This window comes from Castor canadensis, chromosome 3 (genome assembly GCF_047511655.1).
Source record: "Castor canadensis chromosome 3, mCasCan1.hap1v2, whole genome shotgun sequence".
Taxonomy (NCBI): Eukaryota; Metazoa; Chordata; class Mammalia; order Rodentia; family Castoridae; genus Castor; species Castor canadensis.
This window is the reverse complement of record NC_133388.1, coordinates 6,953,668-6,969,052: the sequence shown is the minus strand read 5'-3', so window position 1 is coordinate 6,969,052 and position 15,385 is coordinate 6,953,668. Positions and strand designations below refer to the sequence as shown.

The following is a 15,385-nucleotide window of genomic DNA, read 5'->3' as shown; positions in this document are numbered from 1 at the left end:
TCCAATGAGCGCCTGGAGCCCTGGGGTGGTTCACACCAATCAGAAACGAAGCGGCTGACTAACTGACCAATCCAAAGTCTCAGTCGCCCCAAGCGGGGCGGAGCGTATCTCCAGACCGGCCCTCACCTCCAATTGGTGGCCGACCGCACGGTGGCAGGGGTGGGGCCCTTGTGCGGATTGGAGAGTGCTGCCCTGGGGCGGATCCAGAGATTTGATTGGGCTCCGAGCCGAATCGTGGTTGGCGATTGGGCCCTGGCGCTGTCAGTTGCCACGGGTGGGGTGGGACGGTGTCTCTCGGCTGGGTGCGGGGCAGAGTGCGAGTGGTGGCGCGAGGGTCGAGGAGGCGGAATGTCGTCGGGAGTGGCAGCCCGCCGCGACGCCAAGAAGCTGGTGCGCTCCCCCAGCGGCCTGCGCATGGTGCCGGAGCACCGCGCCTTCGGAAGCCCGTTCGGCCTGGAGGAGCCGCAGTGGGTCCCGGACAAGGAGGTGCGTCCTGGCCGCCCGCGCCCGTCCCCTCGGACCCGTCAGTACCGGGATCCAGTCCCACTTCCAGTGTCCTGATCCCTCGGCCCTCCCCTCGCCCTGGCCCCTCGCCCCCCGAACTCTCGTGGGCCTCCTACCGCCCACACCCTCCAGGTGCTCGGCCTCGCGACCCCGGCTCCCTTCCCGGGACCCCTTATCCTTCTTCCGCTCTCGAACTCGCCTCCTCTTGGACCTGCGGCGCGTCTGCGACTCCGCCGCGGTCATTGGCTGCGCGGGTGTCCCCAGCGCGGGGGGGAGGGAAGAAGTTACCCGTAGTGTGTACCTGAGCGAGCGGGCTCCAGGGGGACTACCCAGGTAAGGGAGGCCCGACTTCACCTGCCCAGGTGGGAGGAGGGACGGGCCGCCCAGAGCGGTGCTGCCCGCGCGGGGTGCGGCGCTCTGTAGGCCCTTCGCGCTGTGCTAGCGAGTCGTACTCAGGAGTTCAGGACTCCGCAAAGCCAGGCCACTACTAAGAAAATAGAAGCACCACACGCATTCCTTGCAGTCTTAAGAGTAAATCCCATGCCAGGAAAAGTACTGGTGACTTTTGTTGATTTTTTTTTTTTAAAGGTGCAGACCCTGCCCTGAGTTCTGATCACCTACATTTCCTCCCTTTTCTTGGGGATGTCTGCCGCGGGCAGATGGGATCAGTGATTTCTCAGCACAAGAGTGGTATCAGGTGTTCTTAATGCAGCCAGTCGGTGGCCCCTTGAGAAGCCACCCAAGCCTCCAGAAGCTGCCAGTCTGGCTGCCCTTGCCCTGCACCTACACCACCCTCCAGCGCTGAAGTTAGATCAGAGATCCTAAGGAGATGATGTTCTCAGTTGGGGAGGTCAAGAAAGGGAGCTGGGGCCACTCCTGGACATGTTGGGCCAAGAGGTCACTGAGCTTTGCCCCTTACCCTCCTTCCGGTCCTTGTCTGGGGTTTGTTCTCTTTTCTTTCTGCACTTTTTACCCTTGGTACTTGCTTGCTGTGAGTTCACAGTACATTCCTTTCCTTCACTGCCTGGCTGGTACTGTAAAGGTAATTGAGCATAACACTGAGCAGTTCATACCACTGAACTGTGCGCTGAGAAATGGGTAAGGTGGAGGCTGGAGATGGTGGGAGGCTGAGGCAGGAGGAACTCAAATCAAGGCCAGCCTGGGCTACATTGTAAGACCCTGAATTGGCAAGGGGTAAATTTGTGTTATGTGTATTTTACTACAATAAAAAATTAGGGGGAAAAGATTTTTCTAAAAAAGGTAGCATGACTCTCATATAGATAGAAGTGAACACGTGTTTCAGAGTCATTACTACATTCAGGGAACTCTGCAGACAATAACTGGCTCAAGGAGAGGTCAAGAGAGCAGATTGACATGGGTTGAGCGCTGGGCAGGTGGAGGAGCCCATTTGGTGAGGGAAGCCACACCTCTTGGGGACAGGACAGTTTGGGGGCTGGTGGGAAAGTGTTCCTCTCAGCATGTCTAGACCAGGGGATTCAGACCAGTGGATCTAGACTAGAGCTTCTCACCATTTTCCCCTATTGCCCTAGCAGGAGCCTTTTAAGACATTTTTTCCTAATTGTCCCCTGCTGAAATCTTTAAACATTTTAAATTGACAAGTGAAACTGCACATATTTACTTATGTGCCCCTGTAAATCTCAATAGCAGCTGACTTGTGCAGATGGTGTGAGGGTGTGCGGTCTGGATAAGGTTAGTTTTTCAGGGAAGCATGTTTTTTTTCCTGACTTAACACAATTTTCAGTTGTGACAGAGCCCTTTCAATATTATCTGAAATAATTGTTTTTTTTCCCTCTAAGTCATTTTTCTTTGCTGCTGGCTGGGCTTGTGTAGGATGCTGCACTGTGAGGCAGGCCTAGGGGTCTACCCAGGCTGTCTCAGGAACCCTGAGAATCCGTGGAGTGGCCAGAAAAGTTGGATGGGATGAAATGGTGTCATAGTGTGGTGACTGTCCCATAACAAAAGCTTTGTTCCTGCTTTGGAAAGACAGCAGGGGGTCTCCAGGAATCCCCTTCCCCATTGCATCTGAATTATGAGTAACTTATCTGAGCAGTTGAGGAAGACCCTAGAATCTGGGTGAACTAAAACTTGGTTTTAGAAATAGTGCCCTGGCACCTGGCTGAACAGGATGCACTCAGCTGTGCTCTGCTGGCAGCATGCTTATGGACGAAGGGTAATTATGCTCTAGGAGGTTGTCCAAACATGGAAATGACCATTTGTGGAGAGTCAGTGTATTTGTATTTGTTTGGAATTGGAGAATAGGTGGGGCATGGCAGCAGGGTCACATACCTTCCTCAGCCTACTGTCGCTTCCCGCCTGGAGGCTGTGTGCCCATTAGTACCATCAGCACATCTTGCGAACCGATGCTTGTTTCATTCTGGTCCTGTCTTCAGCTGGCTCAGTCTGGGTCCAGGTTATCAGGTGGCCTATGCAGGGTGTCCCTTTAAAGATGCTACAAGAAATTGGTGGGTGCACGTGCTCCCCAAAGAGGTGCCATGACACAGACCTGAGCTGTTTCTTTGGGTAAAGAAGGCTATGCCTTCCAGAGCTTGTGGGGCAGGGGAGGCAGAGGTCATGCCACACCTTCAGCCACACAATTTACAGGAGAAAGCCATGCATGATTGCAAGGGGCTGGTGATGGAAGAGGGCTTGGGCTGGGCTGTTGGGCATGCTGCCATATGGCTTTTCACAAGCAGCCCCAAATCTTGTGTTTTATCCTTAAAACTCACTCTCCTCTTCCTTCTCATCCGTGGCAGTGGCTAGAACATGACAGGCCACCTGTGCTGTCATTTTGATGTGCCATACTATAGAGGCAGACCAGAGGAGATTGTGTGTCAAACAGCAAGCTACCCTGCTCAGGGGAGGAGAGGGTTTGAGTTGATGGAGGGCTGCGGTAGGGGAAGGGCCCATACAGAAGGGAAACAGTTGGACTGGGAGTTCTGCAGCTGTCTCATGGGTCAGGTAGGACAAGGCTTATCTCTTGTAGGAGGACTAGGATAGAAGAGACTTGCATGGGCCAGTGGAGGTGGCAGGCTCTGACATTAAACAGGAGGGGTCTGCCAGGATGCCTGCCCCAGGGCCTGCTGGAAGGACAGAAGCTGCTTTGCAGTCTAGTCAGGCCTTTACTCTAGTTGGTCACTGAGGACCCAAGTTCAGCCAGTGCTTTCTGGAACAAAGAATGGGGATTTGAAGCTTGTGCCAAAACTGGCCTGCTGCTAAAGCCAGGGGCGCCTGTAGTCTTAGCTGGGTCACGGGGGGATGGGCCCAGAACTTGCAATTGTTTTTCAAGATCACAGGGTAAAGTTAACCTTGTGAGGGGCCAAAGGCTGCTGGAGCCTCCCCAGGTGTTGTAGAACCAGCAGCCCCGGAGGACTCCCCTCCCTCTGCTATGAATTCTGTTATTTCTGTTGATTGAAACAGTCCTTTTGAAACTCCACTGTGAACCACCAGGGCTCATAGAGCTTCCCAATCCTGGAGCTGGCTGAGAGCTGGTCATGTTGTTAGAAGCTATGACTTTGACATGGCAGGAAGGATGCCTGGGGGTGTCTGTTCCTTTCAGGCAGTGATTACAGTTTCCTACCTTTCATCATTTGACAACTTGGTAAACTGCTCAAAACCTGTAACAGTGCAAATGGTTCTAGTCCATGAGATGCAAATGAAGTTTGGTCCTTCTCCCTCCTGCCCCTCTTCTCTCAATACCACTTAGGTGAAGGAAGCCAGCTTCACATCTACTGCCAAATCCATTTCTTCATCCACAAGGCCTATGGATTTGTCTGTTCACTGGATCCGCCTTTGAACTGGGCTTTTAACATCCTGTTGGTTCCCTTATTAATTAATGAGTCATGTCTTTGACATGAGTTCATTTTATGTTTGTAAGAGTTATGTTTTGTCTTTGAAAAATGATTTTCTTTCAACAAAGGTACATTGAAACATATAAAATTATTTTAATCAATTGATTGACTTTTAAGAACTTAAGACATAGTTGACTGAGACCCTACTGTGCCAGTTAGCAGTTAGGCAATGTTTTCACAGTGACTGACAGAGAAAGGACAGTGGAGGGCAGGGTTGTCCTGTGTGTCTCTTCAGCCTCAGAGGGAGGTAGGGAGATGGCCTAAACCCTCCTTCTTTTTATAGTAACTTTCTTTAAACATCCAAACTATATTTTCAGATTGGGTTCACTTTCTGTTTTCCTCCTTGCTATCAGATGTCCTTTGGGGTTGGGTGGGCTAGTTGTGTGAACTTTGGGGCTGCCCCTCACTGCATGACAGTGGGGCAGTGGGTGTCTAAAGGTCTGTGTGCTATGGAAGGAAGGTGGAATTCAGACCTTCTGAACACTTGGTCCAGGCCTAGCTTTGCTCATGGCCCTTCCAGATTCTTTGCTGCTTGCAGCTGTCTCACTTAACCTGGCAGGAAGCTTAGTTGACAGCTCCCATACCCAGGGTGGGCCCCAGTGACTGGACCAGCAGGGAGTTGGCCTGGGGGCTTGGTGCCAGGGAAGGTGGGTCTGCGTGGAGATTTTACTAAAGCATCTATGTACCTGCCTACTTCCTCCTCCCTCTGCCGTCCTGTAACTGACTGTCCAGCTTGTCCTCAAGGCAGCTCCTTATAGCTGAGCCTCATCCCAGTCTCTGCTAGCTCTAGAAAGCAGCAGTGAGAGTTCTGGAGATGTCCCTGCTGTCCATCCTGTGGGAGTGTCTGTCCTTGGCTAGTTTGTCCAGCCCTGGAAACAGGATCATGCAGATGTGTCCCATTAGGACCACTGCCTAGGTTAACTCTCTGCTTCTCTTTTCCTCAGGTCTCCCACTATCCCTGTGTTTGTCGTGCCCAGTGGCTCTCACTAGGCTGCTGGCTGTGTCTTGCTGGGTCTACTCTTGAAGGCCTCCATTTTGCTGGGAGTGAGTGTCTGCTGGTGTGACAGTCTGCCCAGCAGTGACATGTGACATGTGGAAGTCAGACACATAATGCAGTGTAAGGCCACCTTGCAGATACCCTTTGCTGCACTCGGTGAGACCAATGAGTCAGGTCAATATTCTGGGCCTTGGAGGGTCCTCTTGGCCTGTCACCCACAGCAAAGCATTCAAGGGCCAGCCCAGCTGGCAAGTTCATCTGGTGCTCTTGCTTTCCCCTGGCAAGGCTTGTCACACTTAACAGGGCTTGTCACTGACTCTGGACTGCAGGACTTTCACTGTCATAGCTTCAACCACTGCTTTACTTCCTTACTCTCTTTTCATGTTAAATTGCTATGTTGATAATTTGAATTTTGGCTTTTCACTAATAAAATCGATAGGAAATTACCTTGTTTAAAAATCTTTCTATTTTCTGAATAAGCTTACCAGTTCTTTAGAATAATAAACCACTTCCATTTTTAAGAGAGCAGGTTTACATTCTAGCCTGGTTTTGTGTTAGAGGTTGTCTTCCCGCTGGCCTGAATGTGAATCCTACGTATGTACACAGGGGCTGTCTGCTGGCCAGGCCTGTGGTGCTCCTAGGCAGAGCCCTCCCATTCCAGTTGAGCTGCACTGGGGCATGGGAGGCCAGATGGCCGTGGAAGTACTGTAAAACAGCTGTTCTCACAGTACTGGTGCTGCTGTGGCTTTCTTGTTTTTGTTTAACCTCTCTAGTTCATAGCCACTGAATCTTCCTCTATCAGATCCTTGTGGACTCTGGCTGGTGGGTGTCTGGAGTCAAGGAATAAGGCACCCCACAGTGCATGTGAGGCCAAGGCTCAGGATGGGCCAGAGGAGGGGTGTGGAGCAGGGGTTTGTTTATAGGCTTGCTAGCTGGTATAGTGGAGAGGATAGTGAAGAGTCTCTAGGACGTGTAGGGCAGCATGAGTGTTCTGGCTGACCAGAGTGAAGATGGCTGGTGACAACGGAGGCAGATAACTTGGGATGAGACATAGTCTGTGCAGCCCCTTTTCCCTCCCAGACCTGATGGTCTGCGCTGCAGAAGGTGCCCAGTGGCCAGGATCCTGTGTTCCTCGCCTGACTGTTGCTGGGGCAGAAAGCCAAGCCTGTGCTGGGAAGGCTGGGGCTGCACTTTTCTGTCAGTCCTGTGATTCAGCCCCGTTGTGCTGAGGAGCAGCTGAACCATCTCACCCTGGGCGTGCCCTGTCTGGCTGCATGGCAAAGAGACCTGGAACTACTGTGAGATAAGAGTCTGGGCTCTTTTGTTTGGCTTGGTCACCATGTGGCCAATTCCAGTCCTGTCTTTTTGAGTTTTTTTGTTTGTTTGGTTTTTTCAGTATTGGAGACTGAACCCAGGGCCTCAACACTTGAGCTATATACCTCGAGCCTTTTTTGAATTTTATTTTTATGGTACTGGGGTTTGAATTCAGGACCCTGAGCTTACTAGGTAGGTGCTCTACCACTCGAGTCATGCCCCTAGCCCTTGTTTTTATTTTCTTTTGAGATGGGGTCTAACTTTGCCTGGGCTGGCTTCAAACTCGGGAGGCTTCAGCCTCCCCAGTAGCTGGGATTATAGGAGCACACTACCACATCCAGCTTCCTTTTTGATCTCTCAAAGCCTTTCTGTTCTTGTCTGACCTCCTTTCTTCCCACTAGAAGTGAAAGGAAGCTCACCCGTGAGGGCAGTCTTCTCTTACATTTCAAATGTGGATTACTTGATAAATAATTTAGTTGAATCCTTGGTCACCAAAAGGAAAACACACACCCTCCTCCCCCAGCTCCCTGCCCATCTCCCAGGAGCCCTTTTTGGGTCACACTGTTTGGTCACTTACTGGTTTTTAACTCTGCAGTTGTTTACCAGTCACCACCTGCTATCTGTTTACCTGTCACCTGTCACACTGAGGGGCTGTCCTGTGAGGACTCCCAGCCTCTCTGGTGCCTTCTTGTTTGATCCTGACACAGAAGCCAGAGGAGTTCTTTTCTGAGGCTGCATGCATACTCTAGAGAACTCCAGTGCATAGGATTTAGGGAAGGCCTGCCACAGCTTGTCACACTAAGGGATCTTTTATGGTGAAAGGCTATTTCATGGATTCAAAGAACAACAGTGGCTGGAATTCTTCTGCAGCCAGGGTATCACTATGTTTCTCTTGGTGTGAAGGGAGGCACTGCCTGCTGCTACATAGGGGATGTGTGGACTCCCATCAGTGTTATCATTCACCCTTGCCCTCAGGCACATCCCAAGGGACCCTCCCTTCTTTGGAGCCAGCAGGAGGCCAGCTCAGGGTAGAACCTTCCCTCAGGATCTGGGAGCTCTGTGAGCCTGTTCACAGAGACCACCCTGTGGGCACCAGGGGTTTTGTGCCAGGAAACCCACTTCCAGTGTCCAGTGTGTTACTTTAAGTGGGGACTGTGAGGAAAGCTGGAGTTGGTAAAACTGAGTGCTCAAGCAGGAAGTTCATTTGGCAGCACTTTCACCTAGAAATGAGTTGAGAAGCTGGGCTGTGACCAAGTCTCCAAGGGGATCTTCAGCTGCCCTTCACAGGGTGGTGTCTTGAGCAGCCAAGGCTGCTGCAGTGCGGTGGCCTCCGCTTTTGGTCTCCCAGCCCAGAGCTGCCCGGGACTCCAGCAGTGAGGATTAGACAGGCCTCAGTTCCATGAGACGTAGGCAGATGGCCACATGTCACCACATGTGTGTGATTGTGAAGTGTTTGGTAAATGTGTCCCACACTTTAGTGAGCATTTTATCATTTATTTATTTGTATTTGGCAGTAGTGGGGTTTGAATTCAGAGCTTCGCCCTTGCTAGGCAAGTGATCTGTCATTTGAGCTACACCTCCAGCAGTTTAGTGAGCATTTTAAATTCACCTTCTTTGTTGACTGGCTTCAGTTTCATTTGCACAGCAGACTGGACAGTCTGAGCACAGGCAGTCTTTCTACCATGTTTCCTTTCAGCCATCCTCTCCCCCACTGCTTGTCTGTTGTCATAGGTATAGGCATAGTATCATCTGTCGTCTTCGTGTGGCAGGCTCAGGCCTCCCCTAAGCACCATAAGCCTTCCTGAGTGGGGCACCCCAGGTCCTGAGCTTGTGTGCTCTGTATGTGTAGGTTGTGTGATTTATTTTAGACAACTCAGAAAAAAGGTGATGTCCTTTAATGCTCTGGTCAATTTGGAATATGCAGAATGTCCCAGCTGGCTGAGTCACTGAGCCTCACTCTGCTCTCCCTTGCCCTAGGCAGTAGCTGCTTTGTAGTTTACTCATAGGCTTATGAGGAGAATGTACTTGTCATGGCCACCCTAAGGAATTGGGGTCCTAAGGTATTTGGAGAAATACTTGTCCCTGGATTTTGGAGGCACTGGGCCATCTAGAGAGGACTTTAAAAAAATTGTTATTATTGTTGTTCTAGGGGTACATTGTGACATTTACAAAAGATGATGTTTGCTTTCTGCTATGGGTGTTGTTAGAAAATGGTCCTTCTGAGTAGGACTTGGACAATTAAATGTTTTTTTTTTTTTTTTTTGATGGAACTAGAGTTTTGAACTCAGGGCTTCATTCTTGCAAAGCAGGTGCTCTACCACTTGAGCCATATGTCCAGTCCTGAATAACTGAATTTGATTCTGAGGTTTTGCCCTGAAGAAACTTCTAGTGTGATTCAGACTCAGCAGAGTTGGCACCCTGTCCTGTTGCTGTTGGGAAGGAGCATAGCAGAGGCAGGAAAGCAAGTGCTGGACCACAGATTCGGCCCATCTTCACTGCTTGGCCTTGGCCCTGTTTGCTCACTACTAAACTTGGAATAGAAACGCAATCCCTGGGTTTCTGGTAACTCTGAGGTCCTGGTCTGCCTGAGCCAGCTGTTCCCTTGCCTCTCTGCATATGCAAGTTCCACATGTCATTCTGTGAGCCAGCCAGTTCCAACCTGTGAGTCCTGGTCTGTGAACTTCCCCCTTCTCGCTCCTGTTTGAGGCCATATGTTCAGGGCACCTCCAGGCCTGGCATCTGCTCTAGCTTCTTCCAAATACTCCCTCACAGGCCCTGTTTAGGACCTGTACTCAAAGACTCCAACACCCAGAACTTTATGTCTCAGCTGTCTGGACTCTTATCATTCAGAGTTCCTGTGTTAGTGGACTTCCTGTTCTTCATTGTCCTGCTGTGGAATGTTACCATCATTTCAGTGTTGAACTTTGGCTCCTATAAAAGGAATGGGGCCAGACAGAAGGTGCTAGAATGAGCTGCCATTGGATCCAGAGTCAGAATGACCCAAAGCACTGTGATGCAAAGGCAGCTGCAGGAAAGTCAAACTGTACCCTCAGGACCCTGCAGGACCTGGGCAGCCAGGCACTCAGGCCAGGCCCCAGCTGGGGCTCCTGCAGGCCTAGGAGCCACCTGACCTCACCCGGGGTGTTGGGCTGCAGCCCTGCACAGCCTGCGTGGCTTCTGAACTGGGCACTGAGTTGTGGCATGCTATCCTACCTTGATGCATCAGAAACTGCCCTTCTGGAGGCCACCTTTGCATGCAGATGAAAGGTTGGTTTTCTCAGCTAGCCTTTCTCAGTGCCTCTTGGCCCTGCCTCAGCAATTAGCCCAGTGAGAGAGCTGGATTTTAATACTTTGTCATGTTCTCTCCTAGTGTCCAAGATGTATGCAATGTGATGCCAAGTTTGACTTTATCACCAGAAAGGTGAGCTGAGGCCATCAGGTGGGGCAGTAAGAAGACTGAAAGGCTGGGCCCATGGGGACAGGATGAGCCCATTTCTGGGAAGAGCACGGTTCATCTGGGAGGGGATGGGTATCATTTTGAACTCAAGTAATACCCTATTCCAGTGTGTCTGGTCTGAGTCAGCATAGCTCCTGTACTTGTGAGCCCCTGCTGTCCTCCCACCATACAGGTCTGCCTTCAAGGGCTGGTTCCCTGTTCCAAGAGACACACAGAGGCAGAGATCTGGGGCAACAGAATCTGACAGTTCAGAGTTGAAAAGCAGCCCCCTTTCCATTCATTAGTTTTAAAAAGGCCTCATTTCTCCCATGAGGCAAAGCCCTGGTATGGGAGCAGGACCCTCACTGTATTTATGAGGCATGAGGCATATTTGGAGTGTGGGCCTGGAAGTGCAGGTCCGTGGAGCATCTCTTGCTCACCGCCTACCCTCTGCCCTCTCCAGCACCACTGTCGCCGATGTGGGAAGTGCTTCTGTGATAGGTGCTGCAGCCAGAAGGTGCCACTTAGGCGCATGTGCTTCGTGGACCCTGTGCGGCAGTGTGCGGAGTGTGCCCTGGTGTCCCACCGGGAAGCTGAGTTCTATGACAAGCAACTCAAGGTGCTTCTGAGTGGTAAGCATGCGGGCATACACACTCCTTCGCTTTGTGTCCATACTGTGGTCGGGAGAAGGTATCCTGCTCCTCTCTGACATGAAAGGCCATGCCTAGCAAAGTCAGAACCGACATTTTACACATTTGCATATCAGAAAAAAGCAGCAGAAGGAAGGGAGGAGGGAGGGCCAGATGTCCCCAGCAGCTATAGCAGGTGCAGGTGCAGGTCCTATCTCTGAGCCAGGTCCTGGGAGGATGGGAGAAGGGAGTATTCCTGAGGGTTGGGTCTGCCCTGAGCTCTGAGGAATGAGCAAAGTGTTCTCTCCTAGACACAAGCCTATGTGGAAGGCCTGTGTGCACCCTGTGGGGCCACTGGCCAGCCTCTTCTTTACCACTGGTCATGTCTTGGTCAGCTCTTAGAGCACAATGGTTGTTTTTCTCTGGTCTGGGCCTTTGTGATGAATTCCCCTGCCTGCTTTCTTTGAAATTCATAGCCTTGTAAGCAAGCAAAACTAGGTACAAAGCAGTGCCTTTGCTTACTTCTCAGACTGCCTCTTTGCTCAACTGAAGGGAGAGCACAGAGCTGTAATCTGTTTCCCATTTGCTTTCATCATGTCCTTTCTAACTAGTAATGTCTAGGGAGTGAAGGGGTAAAAGTGGCAGGTCACCTGTGCATGTTTGGTTTTGTCTCCCAAGGAGCCACCTTCCTCGTAACTTTTGGCAACTCAGAGAAATCTGAAACCGTGGTTTGTCGTCTTTCCAACAACCAGAGGTAAATACCAGAATCCTAGTTGGTACTAGACAGTGCTGTTATGGGCTACAGACCTCAGTCACATGACTCACCCTTTGCTTTGGTTATAGATGTTTGATCCTAGACGGGGACAACCGCCATGAAATTGAAGTTGCACACATCTCCACTGTGCAGATTCTCACAGAAGGCTTCACTCCTGGAGGTACAGGCCCACGTCCTTCTAGAGCAGGAGGGTTCTGGTGCCACTTGTGGGGGTCAGGAGGCACATATACTTGAGCCTGAGGTGCCCTGCTGTCCCCCACTGGGAGCTTGTGTTCAGTCAGGGGTTTTAGAACACACTGGTGAATGTGGAGTTGACCTAAGATAATGAGGGGAATTTGCCCAAATATGTCATAATGGTTCCCATTGTACAGAATATTTCATGACTCTTGGATGATGCTCTCCAAATGCAATAACCAAGGTTCCTGGAAAGCTCTGGAGTGGTGGTTGATTGGGTGCTAGCACTTGGGCCTGCTTGTCACTGCCTCCTGCAGGCACCCGTACAACTGAGGTCCTTGTGTGGCTCCCTTGTGAGCTTCTGGTGTTAGTCCAGGCTGCCTTTCCAGCTGGCCTGCATGTTCCACATTGTGAACCTGCAGGCGGTACTGAAAAACCTACCTGACCTAACCCATCTTGCTTTCTGTTTTCTGACTTGCTCTTGGCTGTTCCTTCTCTCTCCTGCCTGCCTTCCTGAAGTAGAAAAAGACACTTACACTCACACCAGCCTCCTGGGGATCCAGCCCACCTTGGAAGGTCAGCCTCACCCTCTGCCATTGCATCCCCAGCATACTGCAGGCTCTGCTCCTCTTCTGGGCACGTTGCTTCTGCCCTTGAGGGTCGTCCATGTCAAGGCTCCATGTGAAATTCAGGATCACTTCTTTTGGTTAACAGAGATAATGGGTCTCATACATGGGTCTATAAAGTATAATGAAAACATCCTGGCTTAGGGCTGGTGGTGTGGCTCAAGTGGTAGAGCCCCTGCCTAGCAAGTATGAGGTCCTGAGTTCAAACACCAGTGCTGCCAAAAAGAAAAAAAAAAGAGGAAGAGAGAAGAGAGGGGGAAGGAAGGGAAGGGAAGGAGAGGAGAAAGAGAAAAGGAAAGGAAGAAAGAAAACATCCTGATAAAATGTTTGCTTAGTTCTATAGTTCTATCCCAGGTATTACCTGGTAGTTGACAGCTTTCTCTTTTTGTCTGCCAGCACCCCAACAGGCCAAGCCAGAGGCATGGGTAGCCGCAGGACCACCAGGCTTGGGTTGTATGGAAGTGGGCAGCAGCCTTCTATCACTGCCCCTTATGGCCTCTTGTCTGCCCCACTGTGGCCTGTGGAGTTCTCTAGTTCATGCAGCTCTATCCTTGCCTCCTGAAAGTGGCGGCAAGGAAAGTCAGGCTAGTGGTGTGCTCTTCTGCTTCCTAAACACAATGTGCAGGGGGCATCAAGCTGGTTGGAGATACCCTGGTGCCAAGGGTAGAGGCGAGAGAAGCTGGGGTCAACCCATGTGTCCCCATATGCCTGCCTCCTCTGGAGAACCTAAGGCTAAGGAATGTCACTCACTGCAGCCCCTCCCAAGGCCAAGGAGAGGGTAGCCAGCACAGGGATGGCCTCTGGCTGGGTCCTCTGAGCATGTAGCCTCTTCTCAGCTGCTCTGATGGACAGGCATGAGCTGCTGGCACCATGTGCTCCAGGTGGTTTTGGGAATAGTGACCCTTGCTTTTTACCCTGTGTTTTCTTAGACTCCTGAACACCTAGAACCCTGTGTGGTTCTGAGTGGGGACAGTGTGAGCAATTCCTTGAGCTGAAGCAGCCTAAAAAAACCATCCACCAGTCTGGGCCTTCTAGAGCAGGAGCCCAACACTTGTGCTTTCCAAGGCCAGAGACTAAATCTTTGCTGGCCACACAAAGCACAACAGCCATAGACAACAGGCAGCTATGGCCATGTTCCAGGAAGTCTTCATTTACAGACGCAAGAGCTCGGCAGAGCCTAGATCTGCCTGCCACAGAGCCCAGGCAGGAAGCACAGCCTGAAGTCCATGGCGGGCTTCTGAAACAGAACCTGGCCTATGAAAGAGCAGATTGGGAAGCCTTCAGGCAGGCATAGCCTGTAGTGGAGGTGGGGTTCTTACGGGTGGTCAGGCCTTTTCTTGTCTGCAGTGTGCCTGCTCACCCCACTAACCGATGGGACTCAGGCCCTCCATTTTGCTTCAAAGCCATGTCTTCTGAGGCAGATCATTGTTCCAAGTGGACTTCCCTCCCAGTCAGCAGGTAGAAGGCTGCAGTGGTTTGTCCTTAGACCAGAAGCAGAAGTCTAGTTATTGTGACTGGGGCATCTGGTCACAGTCCAGAGACAGGCTGTGTCCTGGCAGGCCAACTCTCAACATGGGGCCTACATGGGACCCTGTGGGGTCTGGGAGAATGGTACCTGACAGGGCAGGGTGGCATCTCTCTGGTATCAGAGACCTGACTGTGGTCCCTGACCTGTAGGTGTGGAACCAGCATGAACGTGGCCATCTATGTGGTTTCTCTTCTGATAGCCAGAAAGAATCTAAGGTGGCATCCACACCCCCACAAGCCCTGGCAATGTGTTACTTGGAAATTCTCTGAAGGCAGAAGTGGGGAATTCTGTAGGACTCTGGAAGCTGGGCAGTTTCTGGATTGTTTAAGAACAGGACCCCATGCAGCTCTCTGTGACATAGCTACATAGATGGTGTGCTCCCTGTGAACTCGGGGTCTCTGTAGAGGCAGGAGCTCACATCACTGCATGCTCCCAACAAGGCCACCTCCTGAGTAGCACAGGGTCAGGAGGGTGCCCTGGCCACCATTGTACTGGGGTCCTCCCTGGGCCTCCTGACCTCATTTCCCTCTCCAGCAGGTAGTGCTCGGGCCACAGGCATGTTCTTGCAGTACACAGTGCCAGGGGTGGAGGGTGTGACCCAGCTGAGGCTGATGGCTGGAGAGGATGCAAATGCCAGCAGGAGGCAGGCGGCAGCATGGCTGGCAGCCATGCACAAGGTACCTTGGGTGAGTGGGGGAGGCTGGACCTGTGAGCTGAGAAAAACTTGCCTTTCCCAGAAGATGTGTCACCTAGCTGGGGTGCCATAAAAGGCATGCAGGCTCAACTATAATCAGGCATAGGACCAACTGTGCTTCGCAGTATTTATTTTTGGTCATCCTTCAGGCTGCCAAGCTCCTCTACGAATCTCGGGACCAGTAACTCCACATGTGCGCTGAGCTCACAGTGCATCTGGTTACCAAGACTGAGCTGCTTGCCCCTGCCTGAACACCCCAGGGCCTCATCCTACTTGTGCTGGAAAATGTATCTGGACGAGCGAAGTGTTCACTTACATAGTGCAATATGTACACAGATTAACGCTTTCAACAGCTTCACATTTTAAAAGTTTGTATATTATTTTACTTTTAAAAAAGTTTGTCTATTAACTTACTGGCAATGGAAGAAGCTGAAATCCACTACTGCTAAGCCATTTTTAGTATAATCTGTATACCATGTTTTTATGAGTTCCCAAGTTTATCAGAAGGCTTTGGCCCATAAGTGTTCATTTCATTAATTATTCCACAGAAGCAAATTGGGTGGTGGTAATTCAGGCCTCTGATTTGCATTGCAGCTTGCCTGTCTTCAATAGTCAGTTTACAGCATTTGCCTTAGCCTGTTTACACTGTTTATTAACTTTGTCGCTAACTTGGGGCAATGAACAATTCTTTGATACTTCACTAAGTGGAAGGCACCAGTTTTGTGTGTTCTACTTTTCACTAACTTTCACTTTATTAAAATGACTGTACAGCAATTTGTATATAAAGCATATGATTAAAACCTATTTTGAAAGTACACACCAGGCTCTGACCTCATTGT

At 50.9% G+C, this 15,385-nt stretch overlaps 1 protein-coding gene across 6 annotated transcripts; it reads left to right on the top strand.

The window, feature by feature from the left end:
- The first annotated feature begins 284 nt into the window (after positions 1–284).
- On the top strand, positions 285–15,363 carry Zfyve21 (zinc finger FYVE-type containing 21). 6 transcript variants are annotated; one of them, XM_020181164.2, is made up of 8 exons: positions 285–486; positions 10,055–10,105; positions 10,584–10,752; positions 11,428–11,503; positions 11,593–11,684; positions 12,221–12,274; positions 14,390–14,538; positions 14,696–15,363. In XM_020181164.2, the coding sequence occupies exons 1-8, from the start codon at positions 349–351 to the stop codon at positions 14,729–14,731; spliced, it is 765 nt and encodes a 254-aa protein (XP_020036753.2). In that variant the 5' UTR covers positions 285–348; the 3' UTR covers positions 14,732–15,363. The 6 variants fall into 6 exon arrangements, with proteins under 6 accessions (XP_020036753.2, XP_073923158.1, XP_020036759.2 ...); XM_074067057.1 differs by having other exon boundaries at positions 287–486; positions 14,390–14,529; XM_020181170.2 differs by lacking the exon at positions 12,221–12,274 and having other exon boundaries at positions 287–486.
- Positions 15,364–15,385: the final 22 nt, after the last annotated feature.

Bases quoted from the DNA above. Each gene is read 5' to 3' on its own strand.
- Zfyve21 (XM_020181164.2), top strand. From the start codon at position 349: ATGTCGTCGGGAGTGGCAGCCCGCCGCGACGCCAAGAAGCTGGTGCGC. The intron at 487-10,054 runs GTGCGTCCTGGC...GTTCTCTCCTAG, and splicing joins AGTGGGTCCCGGACAAGGAG to TGTCCAAGATGTATGCAATG. The intron at 12,275-14,389 runs GTCAGCCTCACC...CCTCTCCAGCAG, and splicing joins GATCCAGCCCACCTTGGAAG to GTAGTGCTCGGGCCACAGGC.